This window comes from Oculina patagonica, chromosome 10 (genome assembly GCF_052425735.1).
Source record: "Oculina patagonica isolate OP01 chromosome 10, crgOcupat, whole genome shotgun sequence".
In the NCBI taxonomy this organism is placed as follows: Eukaryota; Metazoa; Cnidaria; class Anthozoa; order Scleractinia; family Oculinidae; genus Oculina; species Oculina patagonica.
The window spans coordinates 7,908,502-7,926,182 of record NC_135767.1 but is presented as its reverse complement, the minus strand read 5'-3'; the positions used below and the strand labels follow the sequence as shown (position 1 = coordinate 7,926,182).

At 38.1% G+C, this 17,681-nt stretch overlaps 1 protein-coding gene across 2 annotated transcripts in view; it reads left to right on the top strand.

Annotated features, from left to right (window-relative positions):
* Nucleotides 1-17,681, top strand: part of LOC144628269 (uncharacterized) — a 66,175-nt gene that overhangs the window by 35,051 nt on the left and 13,443 nt on the right. For both annotated transcript variants that reach the window (XM_078486339.1, XM_078486338.1), the window contains 15 exons: nucleotides 3,651-3,764; nucleotides 4,363-4,482; nucleotides 5,079-5,639; nucleotides 6,311-6,421; nucleotides 7,113-7,229; nucleotides 8,833-8,952; nucleotides 9,668-10,198; nucleotides 11,044-11,157; nucleotides 12,024-12,140; nucleotides 12,602-13,159; nucleotides 13,977-14,090; nucleotides 14,652-14,765; nucleotides 15,379-15,492; nucleotides 16,226-16,780; nucleotides 17,284-17,397. In XM_078486339.1, coding sequence (XP_078342465.1) covers nucleotides 3,651-3,764; nucleotides 4,363-4,482; nucleotides 5,079-5,639; nucleotides 6,311-6,421; nucleotides 7,113-7,229; nucleotides 8,833-8,952; nucleotides 9,668-10,198; nucleotides 11,044-11,157; nucleotides 12,024-12,140; nucleotides 12,602-13,159; nucleotides 13,977-14,090; nucleotides 14,652-14,765; nucleotides 15,379-15,492; nucleotides 16,226-16,780; nucleotides 17,284-17,397 — 3,474 coding nt within the window. The remainder of the gene's footprint in view (nucleotides 1-3,650; nucleotides 3,765-4,362; nucleotides 4,483-5,078; nucleotides 5,640-6,310; nucleotides 6,422-7,112; nucleotides 7,230-8,832; nucleotides 8,953-9,667; nucleotides 10,199-11,043; nucleotides 11,158-12,023; nucleotides 12,141-12,601; nucleotides 13,160-13,976; nucleotides 14,091-14,651; nucleotides 14,766-15,378; nucleotides 15,493-16,225; nucleotides 16,781-17,283; nucleotides 17,398-17,681) is intronic.

Genomic DNA, 17,681 nt, shown 5'->3' with positions numbered 1-17,681 from the left:
CCCCCCCCCCCCCCCCCCCGCAAGTAAATGCATGGAGTCATCTCAGCCGAAAAGGAACCTGGTTGCATGCCATGTTGATAAATAACAAATTGCTTACACTTAGATGGTTTGTTGTACGTGTTGCCCTACAGATTTATTTTAACAAGGCACATAGAATTTTGAATTAATTGACAGATTCGCCAAAACAATATCCTGCAATACAGCACATCACTGAACTCTGCATGGGGCTAGGCTGTCAAGAGGTGTGGGCTGGAATGAACATCCTGCAGTAACTTGTATGAAACACATGATCAGAAAAAGAATTTTATTTCAAATTTACTCTCATTTCACAAACAGTGAATACTGCTCTCTATAAATTGACTTTTAGCAGACTGTACAGCTTGAAAAATAAAATATTTGGAAGTTATTGTTATTGACTGCTGAAAACAAAGAGTAAAAGATAAACAAGCTTTAAGGTTCAGATCCTTTAATCCAACATGGCCACCAAATCTATGCAGAATGGCTGGCAATGTATAGAGATTATTTAAAAACGAATTAATAAGGCTGATTAAAATGCATTGATGATTTTCGTGGCATGTAAAGGGATAAAGTAAACTTTTTGGTTGCAAGTAAAACACCCCTCTGTAACAGACCTGGTGAAACCCGACCTGGTGGGTTATTTTGCCCTCCCTGGTGGAAATTTGACCTCCCTGGTCCCTGGTGATAATTTGAAAAATCCCTGGTCAATTTTATTTCTCCCCGGTGGAGAATTTTGTTTACCTGGTCAGGAAAAATCAACCAAAGAATTTCTGCTGGCTTAAACAGAAGAAAACGACGCGCGGCAAGAAGATCGATAATTTAATAATTGTCTATAACTTGATGTAAATAGCAAAAATATAATTGTTAACTTTTTATTGTTTTCGTCGCTTGTTCTGATGTCATGCACGTCACTGAAGAGACAAAACAAATCTGTTGCGGCCGGAAATGCGTCTCGCTCGCAGGCTACAGTGCGTGCGGCCCAAAGCGAATGTATGGAAGTATTTTCGACCTGGCTATCTACAGCGTTTTATAGAATAACTACGCAGAGGATAATCAGCTTGACCGATATAATTCTTGGTACGTGAGTATTAAGTGGCTTTTTTTCCGTCGATTAAGCAGCCTTGAACAGTTTGAGCGTCGTTTGATGTAAATATCGTGTTTAACTTTGCAGCTCGCCGGCACAATGTGCTATAAAAAGTACTCAAGTTGTTCAAGTACATTCAAGATCATTCAAGTGGCGTATTACGGTAAATTTTAATTAAGCCGCCTCAAATTGTAGGTACAGTGTAAATAGTGCTTTGTGTAGCTTTCACCTGCATGAAACTAATAATGCCTAGCTGGAGGACAGCAGTCATACCACGTATTTTTCATTGCTCGCTTAATCCGAAGAAAGGGACAATTCATTCGACCTGTAAAAGATATAAGCAGACGGTTTCCTTATTTTGATTCTTCATGCTTTGGTCTTCCAAAAATGGATCAACGAATAAGGGCCGGCATTTTGAACATTTGCAAACGGTATTTAACGGGCGACACAGTTTAAATTTAGGCGCGCGCGTGCTAGACAACCTCTGGATCTGTCTCTTAGTGGACTTAGTGCACGTCTCTTTTGATAATAAATCTTTATGTCAGTTACCTTCTGGAAAAGCAATTAAACTTGTATTCAGATTAGCAGGGCTTGGGAGACGTTCAAACTAGGGAGTCGAGAAAATGATCCCACGAAAAGTTCTCCCAATTTCTTTGAGTCCTTTGAAACAGTATGTTTTGGCGGGTGTAATCCGTCAAGCGCAAGGTTAGTTGCCTGGTGAAGCGCTTTCCCCTTCCAAAAATAAGGAGCTTTGAATTTGACTGAAAAGTTTTTGAAATAATCGTGTTTTTTTTACGTTTACTTTAAGCTGCCTGGTTGCATGTGAAACTCCCTTCAAAACGCACGAAATGTGATCTCGGGCTGTCTAATCTTTCAAAATTTCGCGGGGAGGCATGCCCCTGGACCACCAGTAACTTACACCTTCGGCGATCACACGATAGCATCTTTCAGATCTTTGGCGCTCTGTAGAACCGTCATTTTAAATCCTGCCTACAGGCCTGCTAAGAACTGGAAAAATAACATGCATCCGAAGGAAGTTTAATCATTTTAAGGCGATGACGTCAGACCATCGCCTTATATCATTAGGCGGTCGGCGGAATTTGTTCCTCTGTATGTCATCGCTTCTGCATGCATTGCGTGCCGTTTATGATCCTCTGATGGACCCAAGACTTGCGAGAATTTCAGTAGGCTCGATTTCCGCCGTATTCTCGGGTCCGGTCTTCGTTCCTCCCCGAGAGGGGGATGACCGCGGGCTCATTTTCCCGAAAAAGCGGCTGGAAATCGAGCCTAGAATTTCAGCGGATTTTAGGAATATAACCCATTGCGGATCTAGTGGCGGTAATGCACTGTACGATACAAAGAACGCACGGGGATCGCAAAATCGATTCTGTTTCTATTTTGCAACTTTTCTTCGTGTAAGAGCAGTATACAAAGAGAACATTACTTCAGTTGTTTACAAACAATGCGAAAAAAACGACGGTGTCATCTACAGCCGACATCGGTGCGCAAAGTTGAGCACGCCGATTACCCCGCTAAGTTTATTGCATATTGGGTCACAGAGTTTTGCATGTATATACATACATGGTTAGATTTAATAAATCATCGACCTCCGCGGTGAAAAAATAATCGACCTGGTGGATTTTTGACTTCCCTGGTCGATTTTGTGTTGAAAACCTGGTGGAAAATCAGGTGTCACCAGGTCTGTTACAGAGGGGTGTAGTAAAGGAACCAGAAAAGGAAATAAGCAGCAGTTTTCATTTGTTACATGTATCAGGCCTCTAAATTGATAATAAATTATGTTGACTTTACTGTTTCCTGCCAATTTCAATTCTTAGAAGCCACATGTATGAGGCATCTGTTAGTTTCTTTTAATTATTTGCCTTCTGTCACAGTGTCTGCCATTCTTTAACAGAGAAAAATGTATGTCGAATAATTCCACTGTCCTGTATAAAATGGCTGAGTTACCTGGTTATTAATTAAAGAACCCTTTAGCAAATGTGAAACAGTTTGGTGAAAAAAAATTCCCTAGCTTCTTTCCATTACCAGCTTCGCAGCATCTTAAGGTACCTCATATCTTGTTACCACTATACGTGTCTCTCTCAGCATTAATTATTTTAAGCTCTGAAATAATCTTCACTTCTTAGCTGCTTAGCTAGAAGGCTTCGATGGACTACTGGATGGTTAGTTTTCAGTTAGAATATGGGGTTATTTATCACTTACCAGCTAGAATTTTAAACATGACTCAACTATGACGTACGTTTAACAGATTTCATAGACAATTACAAAAATTGTCGTTTGTCAGCAGACATTTAAAATTTATTTTGGCTAATTCTGGGCTATCAGTTTATAATATACCACATTCACGACTTTGCTCATAGAGCCTTTGATTTCACTATGTAGCGTTATTTCGCAAAAAAAAAAAAAAAAAAAAAAAAAAAAAAACAATTAGACTAACAAAGCAAAAAAAAAAAAGCAGAGGTAGATTCGAATCCTTTTCCAATATTGCGTCTAAGTATTGTAACGGAAGTGTGTTATTTTGTGAATACAGCTGTGGATCCCTGTGCAAGTTTTCCTTGTCAGTATGGAGGGAACTGCAGTTCCACAGGCAGTAACTTCACGTGTTTATGTCCCCATGGCTTTGAAGGACCAACATGTGAACAAGGTAATAATTTTGTATTTATCTTTCTACTATGCACAGGCTTTATAAAAAGGTTAGAAAAAGAACGAGATCTAAAAAAGCAAACAGACAGACAAACCAACAAAGATATGTTTGATATGTACTATCTTGTTCGTTTTCAACAAAGTTACTCAAAGAAAATATCAAAAGGATTACCTTAAAGTGGACGGAATGTGACTTTTACTTTCCAAATAAGGTTTTGTGAGTTTGGCTGCAACCTCTTTAGATAACAGCAAGAATTTCATTCATAGCTTTAAGTTGTTTTTTTTTTGGGGGGGGGGGGGGGTGTTTTAATGATCTCATTTACTCAAGTGGAAAATAAAAGAATAAAACAAGGACAAAGACATACAGCAAAGGTCAGTTCTTATTCATATAGTCATATATTTGCATATACCATGGTTATATACCCAAAGTACTTAACGTTAACATTAACATTACGTAGTAATTGATATCATTTCTATGGCTTATTGACATACTTGCTTGTCGTTGAACCTTTTTCCGACCTCTGTTATGATTGCTAACTTGAAAACAACCCACTTATCAGTATCTTTTGGTTTTCAACTTTTTACTTTCCTTAATCTAGATATCAACGAATGCATTGCTGGTGTAGCAAATTGTACGCATGATAAACAGTGTGTCAATACTTGGGGTGGTTACCAGTGTGTATGCCCTGGTGGACAGTATGGAAGCAGCTGTCAGTACGGTAAGTACACAGACCATATTGTAACGCATTGAAATGCAGGTGTTTTTTGGGCCTTCATGGCCACGCTTCAAATTTTGATTGATTTTTGAAAACTCTTTATACTCTGTAACTTTATTGCAACATTTTTTTCCGCTTGGCCTAGCCACTTAGCTCGATTAGCCTTAGCTATTTCTTTTTTCATTGTTATTTTTTCACTTTGCATGTATTTATCTCTATTGTAAGATTTTTCTGGGCACGAAAAAAAAATAAAGATAAAGATTGTTGTAAAGAAAAATAAAGACTTCCGTGATGGTGAAAACTGGCCAATGAGAGTGTAAGATCCGTAATCAGCGGTTTTGATTGGCCGCTTGAAACAGAAGCCATTAAAAGATTGCCAAATAGATGTAAAAAAGTCGTCACAAATTTATTAAAATTTTTGTTTAGTGACATGCCACGCAGAACTGTAAAACTAGATTGTTAGAATCATTTCGATCAATAATGAACTCTTATCTGATATTTTGGACGTCTGAGTTAATCTTTGGCGGTCACACTTAGCTCAGCTAACTTCTAGTTTAAAGTTTCATTCAGTTAAAATCGTGCTGAAACTTTTCTTGTAGAATTTAGCACCAAACTGGACCTTGCCGTTTTGATTGATGGTAGTCTTGTGGTAACCAAGGAAACCTTCCTCAGCTTCCTATACTTTGCCAAAGCTATCACTGCCTCGTTAAACGTGTCTAAAGACGAAACTCATGTTTGTGTTGGCGTGTATGGAGACGATCCTTCCTTGGTGTCAGACTTCGATGATCACTACAACCAATCAACTTTAGAACATGCCATCGACAAAATTGTGTATCCTGCAAGTCTTCAAAGTAACTTAGGAGAGGCTCTGTTACACCTAGCTTCTATACTCTATAACACAAGTGACGGACGGCCGAACGTTCCTAAAGTCTTAGTGATCCTGACGGCCAGTAAAAGCCATGATGACATCACAGTAGCTTCTCATCTGTTATTGAAGTATTATAATGTGACAATTTTCACCATTGCGGTTGGGGATCAATACAGTTTGGGTCAATTGAACGAGATCTCCTCTGATCCCGACAGCCAGCATGTACTCACTTTTGATTCTGGAAAAGATATTTCCTTTCAAGTTGCATTCTTTAAAGATAAGCTAGGTCAAGGTGAGAATATTTCGTAGTTATTTGGTAATATATTTTTAGTTATTAACCCTATTAACCGCATCCCACAGAAACCTAAAACTAGCGGTGTAGTTTTGTTGAAAATTTATATACTAGGCGACACAGAGGTTATTTTAGGGGTGTTATCACAAGCAGTTACGCATGCACTTGGTTTTGATCTGAAATTGAGAAATTCTGGCAGACTTTTTCAAATTCCTCCCTTGCGTGTTTCGTTTATGAGCGAAGGTACTCGGTCATAGTTTTGGCACTGTTTTGACCTGAAATGTAGTAAACTCTTTGTGATAGTGCCCCTAGGCCTTTACCATTGATTTACTTGCACTTGCCAACGAATGAAGAAATAACGGGATCAAACTGAAGATAGTCATTGGAAGCTATAATAACAATTGCGCGCAAAACGACAACCACCACCATTACCACAACAACAACAACAACATCACCAGCCAAAGCAACAACAACAGCAATTACAATAACAACAACAACTACAATAATGACAAGTCTGTATTTGGATCATGCTTTTCATTCACCTACAAATCGAGTTTAGCAAAGGCCTAGGTTTGCAGTAAACGCGGTTAGTTTAGGTTAACGAGTTACTTAAGCCTGTATGCACTGAAAACTGAAGAAATTATGATACTAATAACTGATTTATTTTCTAGCACTCGACCCATGCTCCAGTAATCCTTGTCAGAATGGCACATGTAATTTGTCGGATAACGGTTACACATGTCACTGCTATTTCGGCTACTCAGGATTGAACTGCGACAAAGGTTTGGAATTTTTTTAAGCTTGTAACAGCTTAATTTAATAAGATGATATCGCAGAACCCTTGCGATTTTAGAGGAATACAAATCAAATAAGAACAGAAAGTATCACATTTTCCAAATTAAATATTTTTGGAAAACAGGAGAATATGAATGTAGGAGGGGGTATCATGAAATTGAAAAAAAAAACGCTGGAATAACATCACAATTATATATAATAGTTACGCGGATAACTGTAGAAAAGGCAAAACTAACAATGGAGATTATGGGATAACGTAATATTTTATATGTGTGTTTAATTTGGGAGAGTGGAAATAGGTTCGTTTTACGCCACAGCGCAAAAATACATTTCTATATGTTTTAAAGTTCATTGCTTTACGCAACGTGGATAATTCATAAAGGTCAGTCTTGATACTAAGAAGCAATGCTAGTAAAACGTTTTAGAAATAACACAACACCTTTTAGTTTTGAAGAAGAGATGTTTCAACAGTCTCATTTGTTATGTACTGAAATTTATTTTGTAGATGAAACATGACTTCTTCAAAACTAAAACGTTGTGTGCTGTTTCTGAAAATTTTCGCAAGTAGTATGTTAATGATACTCATAGCATTTCTGTTACGAGACAGGCCCGCCCAAGAGGTTGCTAATGGGTAAACGTAGGACAGATTTTATTTGCCATCATCTCTCTCTATTACAGCTGACGATCCATGCAATCCTGAGCCTTGCAATAATAATGGAACCTGTCAAGTTTTACCGCTGAACTCTTATTACTGCGCTTGTCCTGCGGGGTGGACTGGGGTCAACTGTGAAGAAGGTGAATAACTTTATAAGCTAAAAAGCCCAAAATTTTATGTTGCACGAATAGGGCGATCTTTGATGACGTTATTGTTTACATTTTGCCTCATTAGCATGCGACTTTGCGTGGAGTAGGCATCATGTTATATACAAATTGATTCCAGATATTTAAAGAGCTTGTGGAACTTAATTATTTGCGAAATTTTCAGCTCTTTGTGTGCAATATTCAAGGAGATATATTAGCGTTCAAAAAACTGCAAAATTTTTGGGTGGCCCATACATTATTTGTAAAATATCAAATTTTCAAACCTGCGCAACAGAAAATGTATTTAAGATGGAATCCGCCAGGACTTCGAGTAGTTATTGGACAAAATTATGTACCAACATTATTTACACTTCATTGCAAGCTTTTGTGATACTGCTTCAAATATCTTATCAAAAGAAATATTTTCTAACAACACCAAACATCGAAAACCAATTTCGAAGTTCCACTGAATTCCACTGAATTGCTTAAAAGACGTGAGCTTTTGCCTATAGCTTGTGAACTTTGAATTTCATTCTCTAAGAATCTGATAAGAAATTGTTGTACCAAAATCATTTACACCTTATTGCAAACTTTTGTGTTACTGCTTCAAATATCTTATCAAAAGAAATCTTTTCTAACAACACCAAACATCGAAAACCAATTTCGAAGTTCCACTGAATCGCTTAAAGACGACTTACAAAATGGCTACACGTGAGATTTTGCCTATAATTTGTGAACTTTGAAATTCATTTTCTCATACTCTGATAAGGAATTATTGTTGGTGTTATCACGGATAATTACTTACATCTTTACTTTTAATAAAGGGTAGGAAATAAACGCAATAGGATTTAAATTGTTCTGGTAGTCGATTTTTGTCCAATTTAAATAAATATTACTCGAATTCATAGTGGATTCCGTCTTAATAGATTGAGCTCAAATTTATAGTGAAAGTTAATTGTACCATGTACTTTCAATATTCAAGATTGATATTTTTTGTAGCTCGATCTGAAAGTGAAGCGCTTATACTTATGAGACAAATATTGTAAACAAAGACTCTAGTTAAAGTTCATCCGTTCTAATATTGTGGCTTTCTAGCTGAAGATCCGTTTTTTCCTTTGTAAATCTGTATAAATACAGTAAAAACCCGCGTGTAAGAACCTACTTTTTTCAGAGTTTGGCAAAACCGGTTCTTGTATCATGGGGTACTTATTGACAGTTTAGGCTAAGTAGGTTCTTAATTAGGTTCTTAATTACTACAGAGTAGACATTGTTGTTGATTATCAGAAAATAGTATAAAATCTGGTCTGTTCTTCATTATAAATATTTATTAATGTACCCATGTTGCCAAAATTCCAACAACATTAGTTGATCAATGATACAGTACTGTATGGTGGTTTTTGGTAAGAAAATATATAAATTAAATAGTTAAACCCCACATATAAGAACCTGTTGGAATTTGTTTGGCTAAATAGGTTCTTATATTTTGGGGTATTAAAAAAGCAAATTTCTGCCAGAAGGTTCTTAAATCCCTAGGTTCTTACACGCGGGTTTTTACTGTAACTCAAGGCAGATTAATTTGTTTCCTTTTCCTATTTAGATATCAAAGAATGTTCACTGCCTAACAACATCTGTCAGAACGGAGGGTCTTGTGAGGAGAGAATGGGAGACTACTATTGCAACTGTGCAATGGGATATGCTGGCAAAAATTGTGAAAAAGGTAAGCTAAAGGTTAAATCTGCATACGAGGCTAGTTGGCCATCAGGCGAGGAGCTCATCCCGGTTTCCTTAGCATGAAGCGACTAGGAGTATTTCTACTCCCCCCTGGATGGAATGCTAGTCCATCACAGGGTTAACCCCAGTAGTAAATTCGCCGGTACCCATTTATACACCTTAGCCAAAAAAGCGGACTATGAGAGTAAAGTGTCTTGCCAAAGAACACAACATAGTTACCCCGCCTAGGGCTCGAACCTGACTAACAAAAAAATTAATTTGTGATAAAGGTACAGTAAGGTTTCTTTCAACTGATCACGAAAGAACACAATGGCAAACAATGAACCACACTTCTTGCAATTTCGTTTTTAAAGCACGATATCACACCCCAAAACGACACTAGCTTATTTCTTTTCAAATAAATAACATCACTAGCAATAGCCCTGTTTAGCACAAATATGACCATTGTGATTAAGCCAAACATTAGTGTTATGAATTCTTATGATGCTTGCTGTGAAAAAGAAATACTAGTGGAATTTGTCATGCGCTCCCAAAATACTCTGTTCATTTAGGTTTAACTTGCCTTGTAATCTTTTTTTCTGCGATCAAAGTAAATGAAGTGCATAATTAGTTGTTTCTAAAATATACTATAATAGACTATGGTCATTAGGGTCTATATTAGAATGATGTATTTAATTCTTACTGTGTGCCTTTTATTGCAGTCTTCGAAGAAACCATGATTGACTTGGTTTTTATGATAGATGGATCTTCTAGCCTTCATCACATCGTAAAAATAATAAACGTTGTCAAGTTTATACTGAACTATCTTCCCGATATAAATACAAGGGTTGGAGTGGTCCTGTACTCGTCAGAAGCGAAGACAGTGAGTTACTTTAATTCCACGCGAAATCAAACAATTCAAGCATTGCAAAACTTCTCGTCTCTTCCTGCCGGGACATTGATTGGAAAATCACTAAACTACACAAGGCAACACCTTTTCACGGACAGCCGTCCAAACGTCCATCGTGTTCTTGTCATTTTCACTGATAGAACTTCTAACGATGCTGTTTCAGTTGCATCTAAACTGCTTCATGACATGAACGTCACCATCGTAGTGGTCGCTTTGGGAGACTGGTACGATATGGGGCAAGTTGAAAGCGCCGCCAGCCATCCCCACTCAAACACTATATTGCAGACCACATATATTCAACTTGTAAACGTCAGTTGGCAGGTTCATGAAATGATATGTGAAGGTAAAATAAGCGTGTTTTAATAAATGCCCAAAAGTAATTACTACTTGTGTAATCATTTACAAGGTTGTTTTCAAAAACATACTGTTCAAAGTAACTATGTAACCCTGGAGAAAAAAAAACATCAATCAATCAACCAACCAACCAACCAACCAACCAATCAATCAATCAATCAATCAATCAATCAATCAATCAATCAATCAATCAATCAATCAATCAATCAATCAATCAATCAATTAATCAGTCGGTCAGTCAGTCAGTCGGTCAGTCAGTCAATCAATCAATCAAACAACAAACAAACTTTATCTAGTGAATTTAATATGACGTAAATATGTAAATAAGTAAGTAAATATGTAAATAATTCAACTTTCGGGTTGCAAGGTTATATGAAAAAAAAAATGTCTATCTGTCTTAAGCCCAGGCCAAACTAGGATGAGAGTTGATGAGAGTTGACTCGCATGAGAGTTTTCGTCAACTATCATCGACTATCAACAACTCGGGCCAAACGAGAACGAGTGTCCGTCAAACTCTCATTGACTCTCGTGAAAATTTCAGCACGTTCAAAGTCGACGAGAGCGCATGAGAGTCGATAAGAGTGCATAAGAGTTCCATGCCAAACGAGAGCGAGAGTTTGAACTCTCATCAACTCTCTTTCTCGTTTGGCCTGGGCTTTAGAGAGGTTTAAAATAGTTAAAAACCTTATTATAAAGTAAAAAACTATATCGATCATCGATTTCTTCATTATTTTGCTGAAATTTAACTCAAGACAAGTAAGCCAGGCCATGACTTATCGCTTTCGGAGCCGTTTTAATTTTTGCTCATGCTTTATTGCAATTTTGTGTCCACAGCTGTCGACCATTGCTTTAGCAGTCCATGTTTAAACAACGGAACCTGCCACAACTCTTTACATGGATACCAGTGCTCGTGCAGTGATGGTTTTACTGGAACACACTGTGAAGAAGGTATAAAGAGTTTGACTACTGGTGATCACAGTGACTTTGAATTAGCCATAGTCTCGGGTCAAACGCCGAACGTCTTGTACAACTGTCAGGGGGTGGGGGCACTCTCTACAGTGGACCACTGTTACTTTTGCAGGCTGGAGTTGTATAAAAGGGAAGGCATTCCACAGTCAACTCTCTCTTTAATGGACACCGTTGGGACCGGCTCCAACTGTCCGTCTTAGAGAGATGTCCCTCTTATAAGGAGTTTTGTTACAGTAAAATAACTGAAAAACGACAGGGACGGGAACAACACCATGTGTCCGTCTTATAGAGGTGTCCGTTTAGAGAGATACATCAACTGTAGGTACTTGAAGGGGGAACCATTTTCCACTAAGGATTTTGAAAGAATTTCCTATTCTGTCAAAAATGGTATATGAAAGGATAATGGTTGGCTCCCTTACAGGCGAAGCCTCCCTGAAGAAAACTTTGTTAAGTCCCCTTGCTGGGAGGGGAGGGGGGGGGGGGGGCAAAGTAGATACCCGTTGAACTAAACTTGACAGATGATATCCCTCTGGAATGAGCCATTAGTTCGTGTATAGCTCGTTGTTCGAAATCGTCTTGATCTTCGCCAATCTTATCATTTTTGTTCCTCCTTACTTTACTTTCATTATTTTGTTGTTTCCTTAGAAACTTTAATTTTCAGGCTTCCATTGATTTACCGGAGATTGTGTACATGCCACAAACTGGCAATACATCGCAGCATACATGCAGCTCTTGAACCACTGCCATATGAGGCCAAAATTTGATTTTATTTGACTAAGGGCGTTAGAAGTGCTATCTAAACTATATATTAACAAAAGACTTAACAGCACTCTGTTATTCCACAGAGATTGACTATTGCGCCCTAAATAACACCTGTACTGCAGGACAAATCTGCATCAGCCGCATTGGATCCCATGACTGTGTTTGTCCAGAAGGTTTTTACGGAAAGTACTGCGACAAAGGTAGATTATATTTTTTACCTCGTAGAGTTGGGAAATATTATGTAATTTATGTTTTCAACCGAGGGTAGTTTTTTTTGTTAATTCCTGTTCATATAGCGCAAAATCGCTCTAAAGATTACCCGATGAGCTGCGACGATGCCAATGACATTGCAGGCAAAAATTCTCAAAGATAACTCGAACGTCCAATTTTGTGCTTATTTGAGTTTTCATTAGCCAGCAGTTTCCTTAATCGGACATTTACATTTACTAGCACTAAAGAAGTAAAGTATAAATTTAACTGACCAATTTGAAATTTTCATTAAAAAAGGCAAACCCATGTTTTCATGCTTTCTTTTCGCAACTGCTTCAGTTGCGTACATAACCGCGAACGTCTTTTGTGTATTTGAAATTATATAAATAATATTTTCAACATGTCTTCTTTCAGAGTTTAAAAGCCTATTTATTTCTCTCTTTTGTTTAAGGTTGTAATACCACGATAGATCTGGTTTTCCTTGCGGATGGAACGAAATACGTCAAGATGGGACAGTTTAAGAAAATCCTGCAATTCATCAAGAATTTAGCCAAAGTCTTTCACGTTTCTCAGCAAGGAACGCGCATTAGTCTGGTCTTATACGGGGACAATTCTGAGACAATTTTTAATCTAAATGATTACTTCTCTCTAACGGACCTTAACTATGCGCTCTCCAAGACTAAATTACCCAAGAAGAAGAAAAGATATGTCGGAAAAGGTCTCAAGCATGTGAAAGACGAGGTCTTTGCGAAGCATGGTCGCAATGGCGTTCCTAAAGTACTCATCCTTTTGCAAAACGACAAATCCAAGGACGGTATTGAGGATATTTCACAGGTAATCAGGAAGGACGGAGTGAAAATATTCGCAGTTGGGTACGGAAATAAAAAGGTTAAGGGACAACTAAAAGAAATTTCCTCCAAGCCGGCATCACTGTACTACAAATCCACGAAATACTCGAAATTGGAGACAGCGTACTTTGTACAGGACATGAAGGAATCAGTGTGTATGGGTAAGTGATGTTTTACTGTTGGATGAATGTTTAAAAGCCACCACATGGACGCCCCATCATGAAACATTTAACCTTTTTTTTTTAATTCATGTCATTCAAAATCCGTCTTATCTTCCTTATTTGTAATCACCCTTGTTAATTTTTTGGTTTCATTACTCTTTTGTATCATTCTACCTTAGAAAACAAATCATAATTTTTTTTACTTCAACTTGAACAAGGAATTGTACATCAGAAAAATTACTTAAAATATTGTGGCATAGCTTTTTTAACAGAAGTAATATATCAAACACGAGAGGGAGTACTTCTTCAATTTCCCAAATACCGAGAAGTAATGTATCAATCACGAAATAGTGTTTTAGTCTGCACATTTCTTAACACTGAGAGGAGAGTTCATTACGCCGCGCAGTGGAGTAATTTTTGAGAAAGTTCAAGGTGTTTGGAAATGTGATGAAATACTGTCTCGAGTGTTCGATATATCTTTCTCCGTCGAAACTGAAACGAAGGAGAGAACAGACTAGAAATAAACTCGTAGAAATGTATGCCAATTAAAATTAGATATCCAAATGACCGTTGCGGTTACAATAAATGAGTTTAACAAGATGGTTACAGTACCAATGAAACAAGCTTTTGTATGACCAATGCAATTATTGTAGTTGCTTAGATGAACTACATGTAGCATGTAGTGTGCTATTCTTTCGATGCCATGGTTACAGCAGGGCATCTCTGAAATAAAATTCGCCTTTTATTGATGAGTTTGAAAATTGTAACGTATCGGTAACTTTTGTGCAAGGATAACTATTCTTCTTTCACTTTGCAGCATTGAACCCTTGTTCATCATCCCCATGCCTCAACAACGGCAGATGTATTCCGAAAGGAGATGAGTTTGTCTGTGTATGTCCACAAGGATACTCGGGAAGCCTCTGTGATCAGGGTAAGCTTGTCATATACAACGTCATTAAAAAATAATTCCACTTTTCAGGCGGCTACTCTCGATTTTGTTTCGACCCACGTTGCGCTAATTTTAAGCTTTGTCCTAGTTTAACAAACCTTGGAATAAACATGTCTTGCAATGTTTCGGGCCGTTGCTGCAATCGTTGCAGAAAAGCAGAACTTGCAATTGCTTTGTGCAACCAATGAAAGAACGCTTACAATTTTATTGTAGCAAAGCACTGTTTTATCCCTTTACGTCGGTGTAAACACACCTTCCAGAATTGCCAACCAGCTTAAAATAAACAATGCTTAGCGTGAAATGGTCAGCAAGCCTTGAGAATAAAGGACCCCGCAAGCATGGTATCGAAAAATAAATTTTCGTCTAAATATTTCTAATAGCAGGACAAACAATTAAAACAACTACGAAAACAACTGAACAACAATAACGACAAATACAAGATCATAGCAACAACAAAAAAACAACAACAGCGACATTTCCTTGTACAATATGTGACACAAAATTCAGGCTATTTATGTTTTGTTGTTGTCTATTACTTTGCAGAAATATCTCCATGTTTTCCCAATCCGTGCCACAATGGCGGACAATGCACTGCATCAGCTGACTCGTACACGTGTAACTGCAAGGCTGGTTTTACCTCGGAAAATTGTCAAGATGGTAAGCGTGTTATGAAATGACACAAATTAGTGCTAAAAAGCTACACTTAACGGCTGTTAACACTATTAAATAAGACAGAACTAAAACCACTTTGCAAAATGGGCATACCTATCTGGTAAGGTAATGTCTGCATCTTGCATAGGTGTCCCATACCCGCCGGAGTTTATCCCAGATTCAGTAGCATTTTGCAGCTAGAAGTTTTTTCCTCTCTCCTTCCTAGATTGGACGCTATTCCATCGCAGGGTAACTCTCCAGCATTTAATTCGCCGGAACCCATTAACACACCAGGACCCTGTTGTTCAAAGGCTGGATAACGCTATCCTCCGAATAAATCACTATCCATTGGATAGAGCAGTTTGCTTTGTTAACACTTTTCCACTGGAGAGCTATTTATTCGCTAGATAGCGTTATACACCCTTCGAACAACGCGGCCTAGGGTGGAAAGTAAAGTTTCTTACCCAAGAACAAACAGCAATGACCCCGGGCTCGGATCCAGTCCGCTTAATCCAGAGCCCGGCTCAGCGCGCTAACCATAAGGCCACCGCGTCTCTAGGGAGACGTGTTAACAGTTTTATTGTCAAGTTAATGACTTTTTGCATTCATCTTTATTCAGATATAAACGAGTGTGACTCGGACCCCTGCATGAACAATGGCGAATGCAAGAACACCCAGGGAAGTTATTACTGCGCATGCCCACAAGGATATCTGGGAATAAACTGCCAATCAGGTACGCTGGTGCTAACTGATTCTTTGGAAAATCATGCAGGATTTAAAAATTTGTTGGCGTTGTAGTTAAAGATACAATTTCATCTTCAACATACATTGACATTGTAAATTCCATTAAACAATTACAGTACCTCATTTCAGTTAAGCTCCTTAGTCCTTTAGGGTTAGCTCTCTCCTCTGCGCTTGTACGCGAATACAACAGAAGCCTCTGCGAAGGAAATAGTATTTAGCCATGGTAGTCTACTAGCCTTGTGTAGAGATAATTTGAAGAGAAATAAGATGCTGGAGCAGTTCTTTCTTATAGCTGTCAAATAGTTCTTTTGCATCTTCTTTAAATAGTTTTAGCACTTTAAAAACGCAACTTATGACATTCACCCTCACGGCCGTTTTACATATTTAATGGTCTCTTAGTCTGTCACAACTGGCTTATCACTGCAAACGAAAATTAGGTAATGGGCCAATCAAAACTCAAGTCAAAAACGGTGCCAACAAGGGGTACCAAGCGCGGGAAGTACATGCAAGCAGTAGTAAGCGCGGAAAAACATGTAAACGGTGCCAAGCGCTGGAAGGACTTGCGTTAGCAAGCCGCAATTGGTTTGGTCTTTCTCCTGGTTGGTTAGAACGTAGCGTGCTTGCTTGATTGATTAGAGCAGTTTGCACGTGTTTTGAAACAGTCAATGCTAACGTAAATTGCATTTAGATTTCTTGCTTATCTTTCGTGTTTGTTGTTGCAGTTTGCAAACGCCACAAATTCAACTTGGCCTTCTTAATTGACGGTTCTGCAAGCATGAAATCCCTTAACTCATCAGCTGCTTCACAATACAAGAATTTGATCAAAACTGTGGTAGATTTCTACAAGGTCGACAAAGACGACACCAATGTCGGACTCGTGGTTTACTCGTCACTTACCATCACAAAATTTACATTTGACACGTATTACTCCAAGTCCGACATCAACAAGGCGATCGATTCAATGGACTATCCTGAAAATGCCACTAACACTGGTGCCGGACTTGAGGCCGTTCAGAATAATCTGTTTGGTCACGCTCAATCAGGAAAGCACAACTGTTTGGTGGCCGTGACAGATGGTGTATCGAATGATGATGTTGCGTTACCATCAGCACATCTCAAAGCTATGAAGGTGGTCACGCTAGCAGTTGGTGTCGGGGAGTACTATGCTACGGATGAACTGCAGCAGATTGCGACGAAGCCATCTCATGTGTTTGAGGCACCGGTTTATGACGAACTTCCAAATACTGCTAACAAAATAAAGGAGTCGCTTTGCAATGGTAAGATAACTGTAATAGTCAATTGAGTCACCCCTACCCAGTAAAGTTTATAAATAAATAAATATTAAATAAATATTATGTCAGTCGTGAAATTTGAAGGGACTATGTTGCACGATAAAGCGATGTACAAACTTGCCTATAAATCGAAAAAGGCTTCAAAAGAACTATTGTCATTGGTAAAAAAAAAACCATTGAGGCGACAATGAGCTAAACAGAGAACAACAGATGTTTTAGTTTGAGCAAGGTTATTAAAACAACAACAACAACATTGAAAATAGACCAAATGTTTCGAGATGCACCCGTAACATAACAGCTTAAAGAATAGTTGTTGGCTAGGGTACGCTAAGCAAAACAAAGCAAAATCAGAAACAAAAAAAACTTACCTTATATTTTGACTATCTCGAGTGGGGCTACAGAAGATTAAAGGGAAAATTTTGTAACTACATATTTTGTTTGTTTGCGTTAATGTTTTCAAATAACGACTGTTGTCGTTTCTTCTTTAGCTGTCGATCACTGCTACAGTAATCCATGCATGAATGGCGGAAGTTGCCAAAGTCTTTTTGATAACTACGAATGCACTTGTCTGTCAGGCTTTGCAGGAGTCAACTGTGAGATAGGTAGGTTAATTACAGTACTTTATATCTATGATCTTTTATTAGTTGCTTTAAAAACATGGGATGGCATAAAATTGAACATTTTTCATAAAGAAATGGGGAGTAAACACAACTAAGACAGAGATATCGAGAGGAGACACCATTTTTCCGTCAATGGTCATTTTTTGTAAGCACGGCCTGCGTAATGTCACTTCTGCTCTAGTTAAGGCCAAACTAAGTCTAAATTGTGCTTTGATCATTATTTAAGAATATTTTAATAGGCCTACAATCCAGGCCAAAACTGTTGA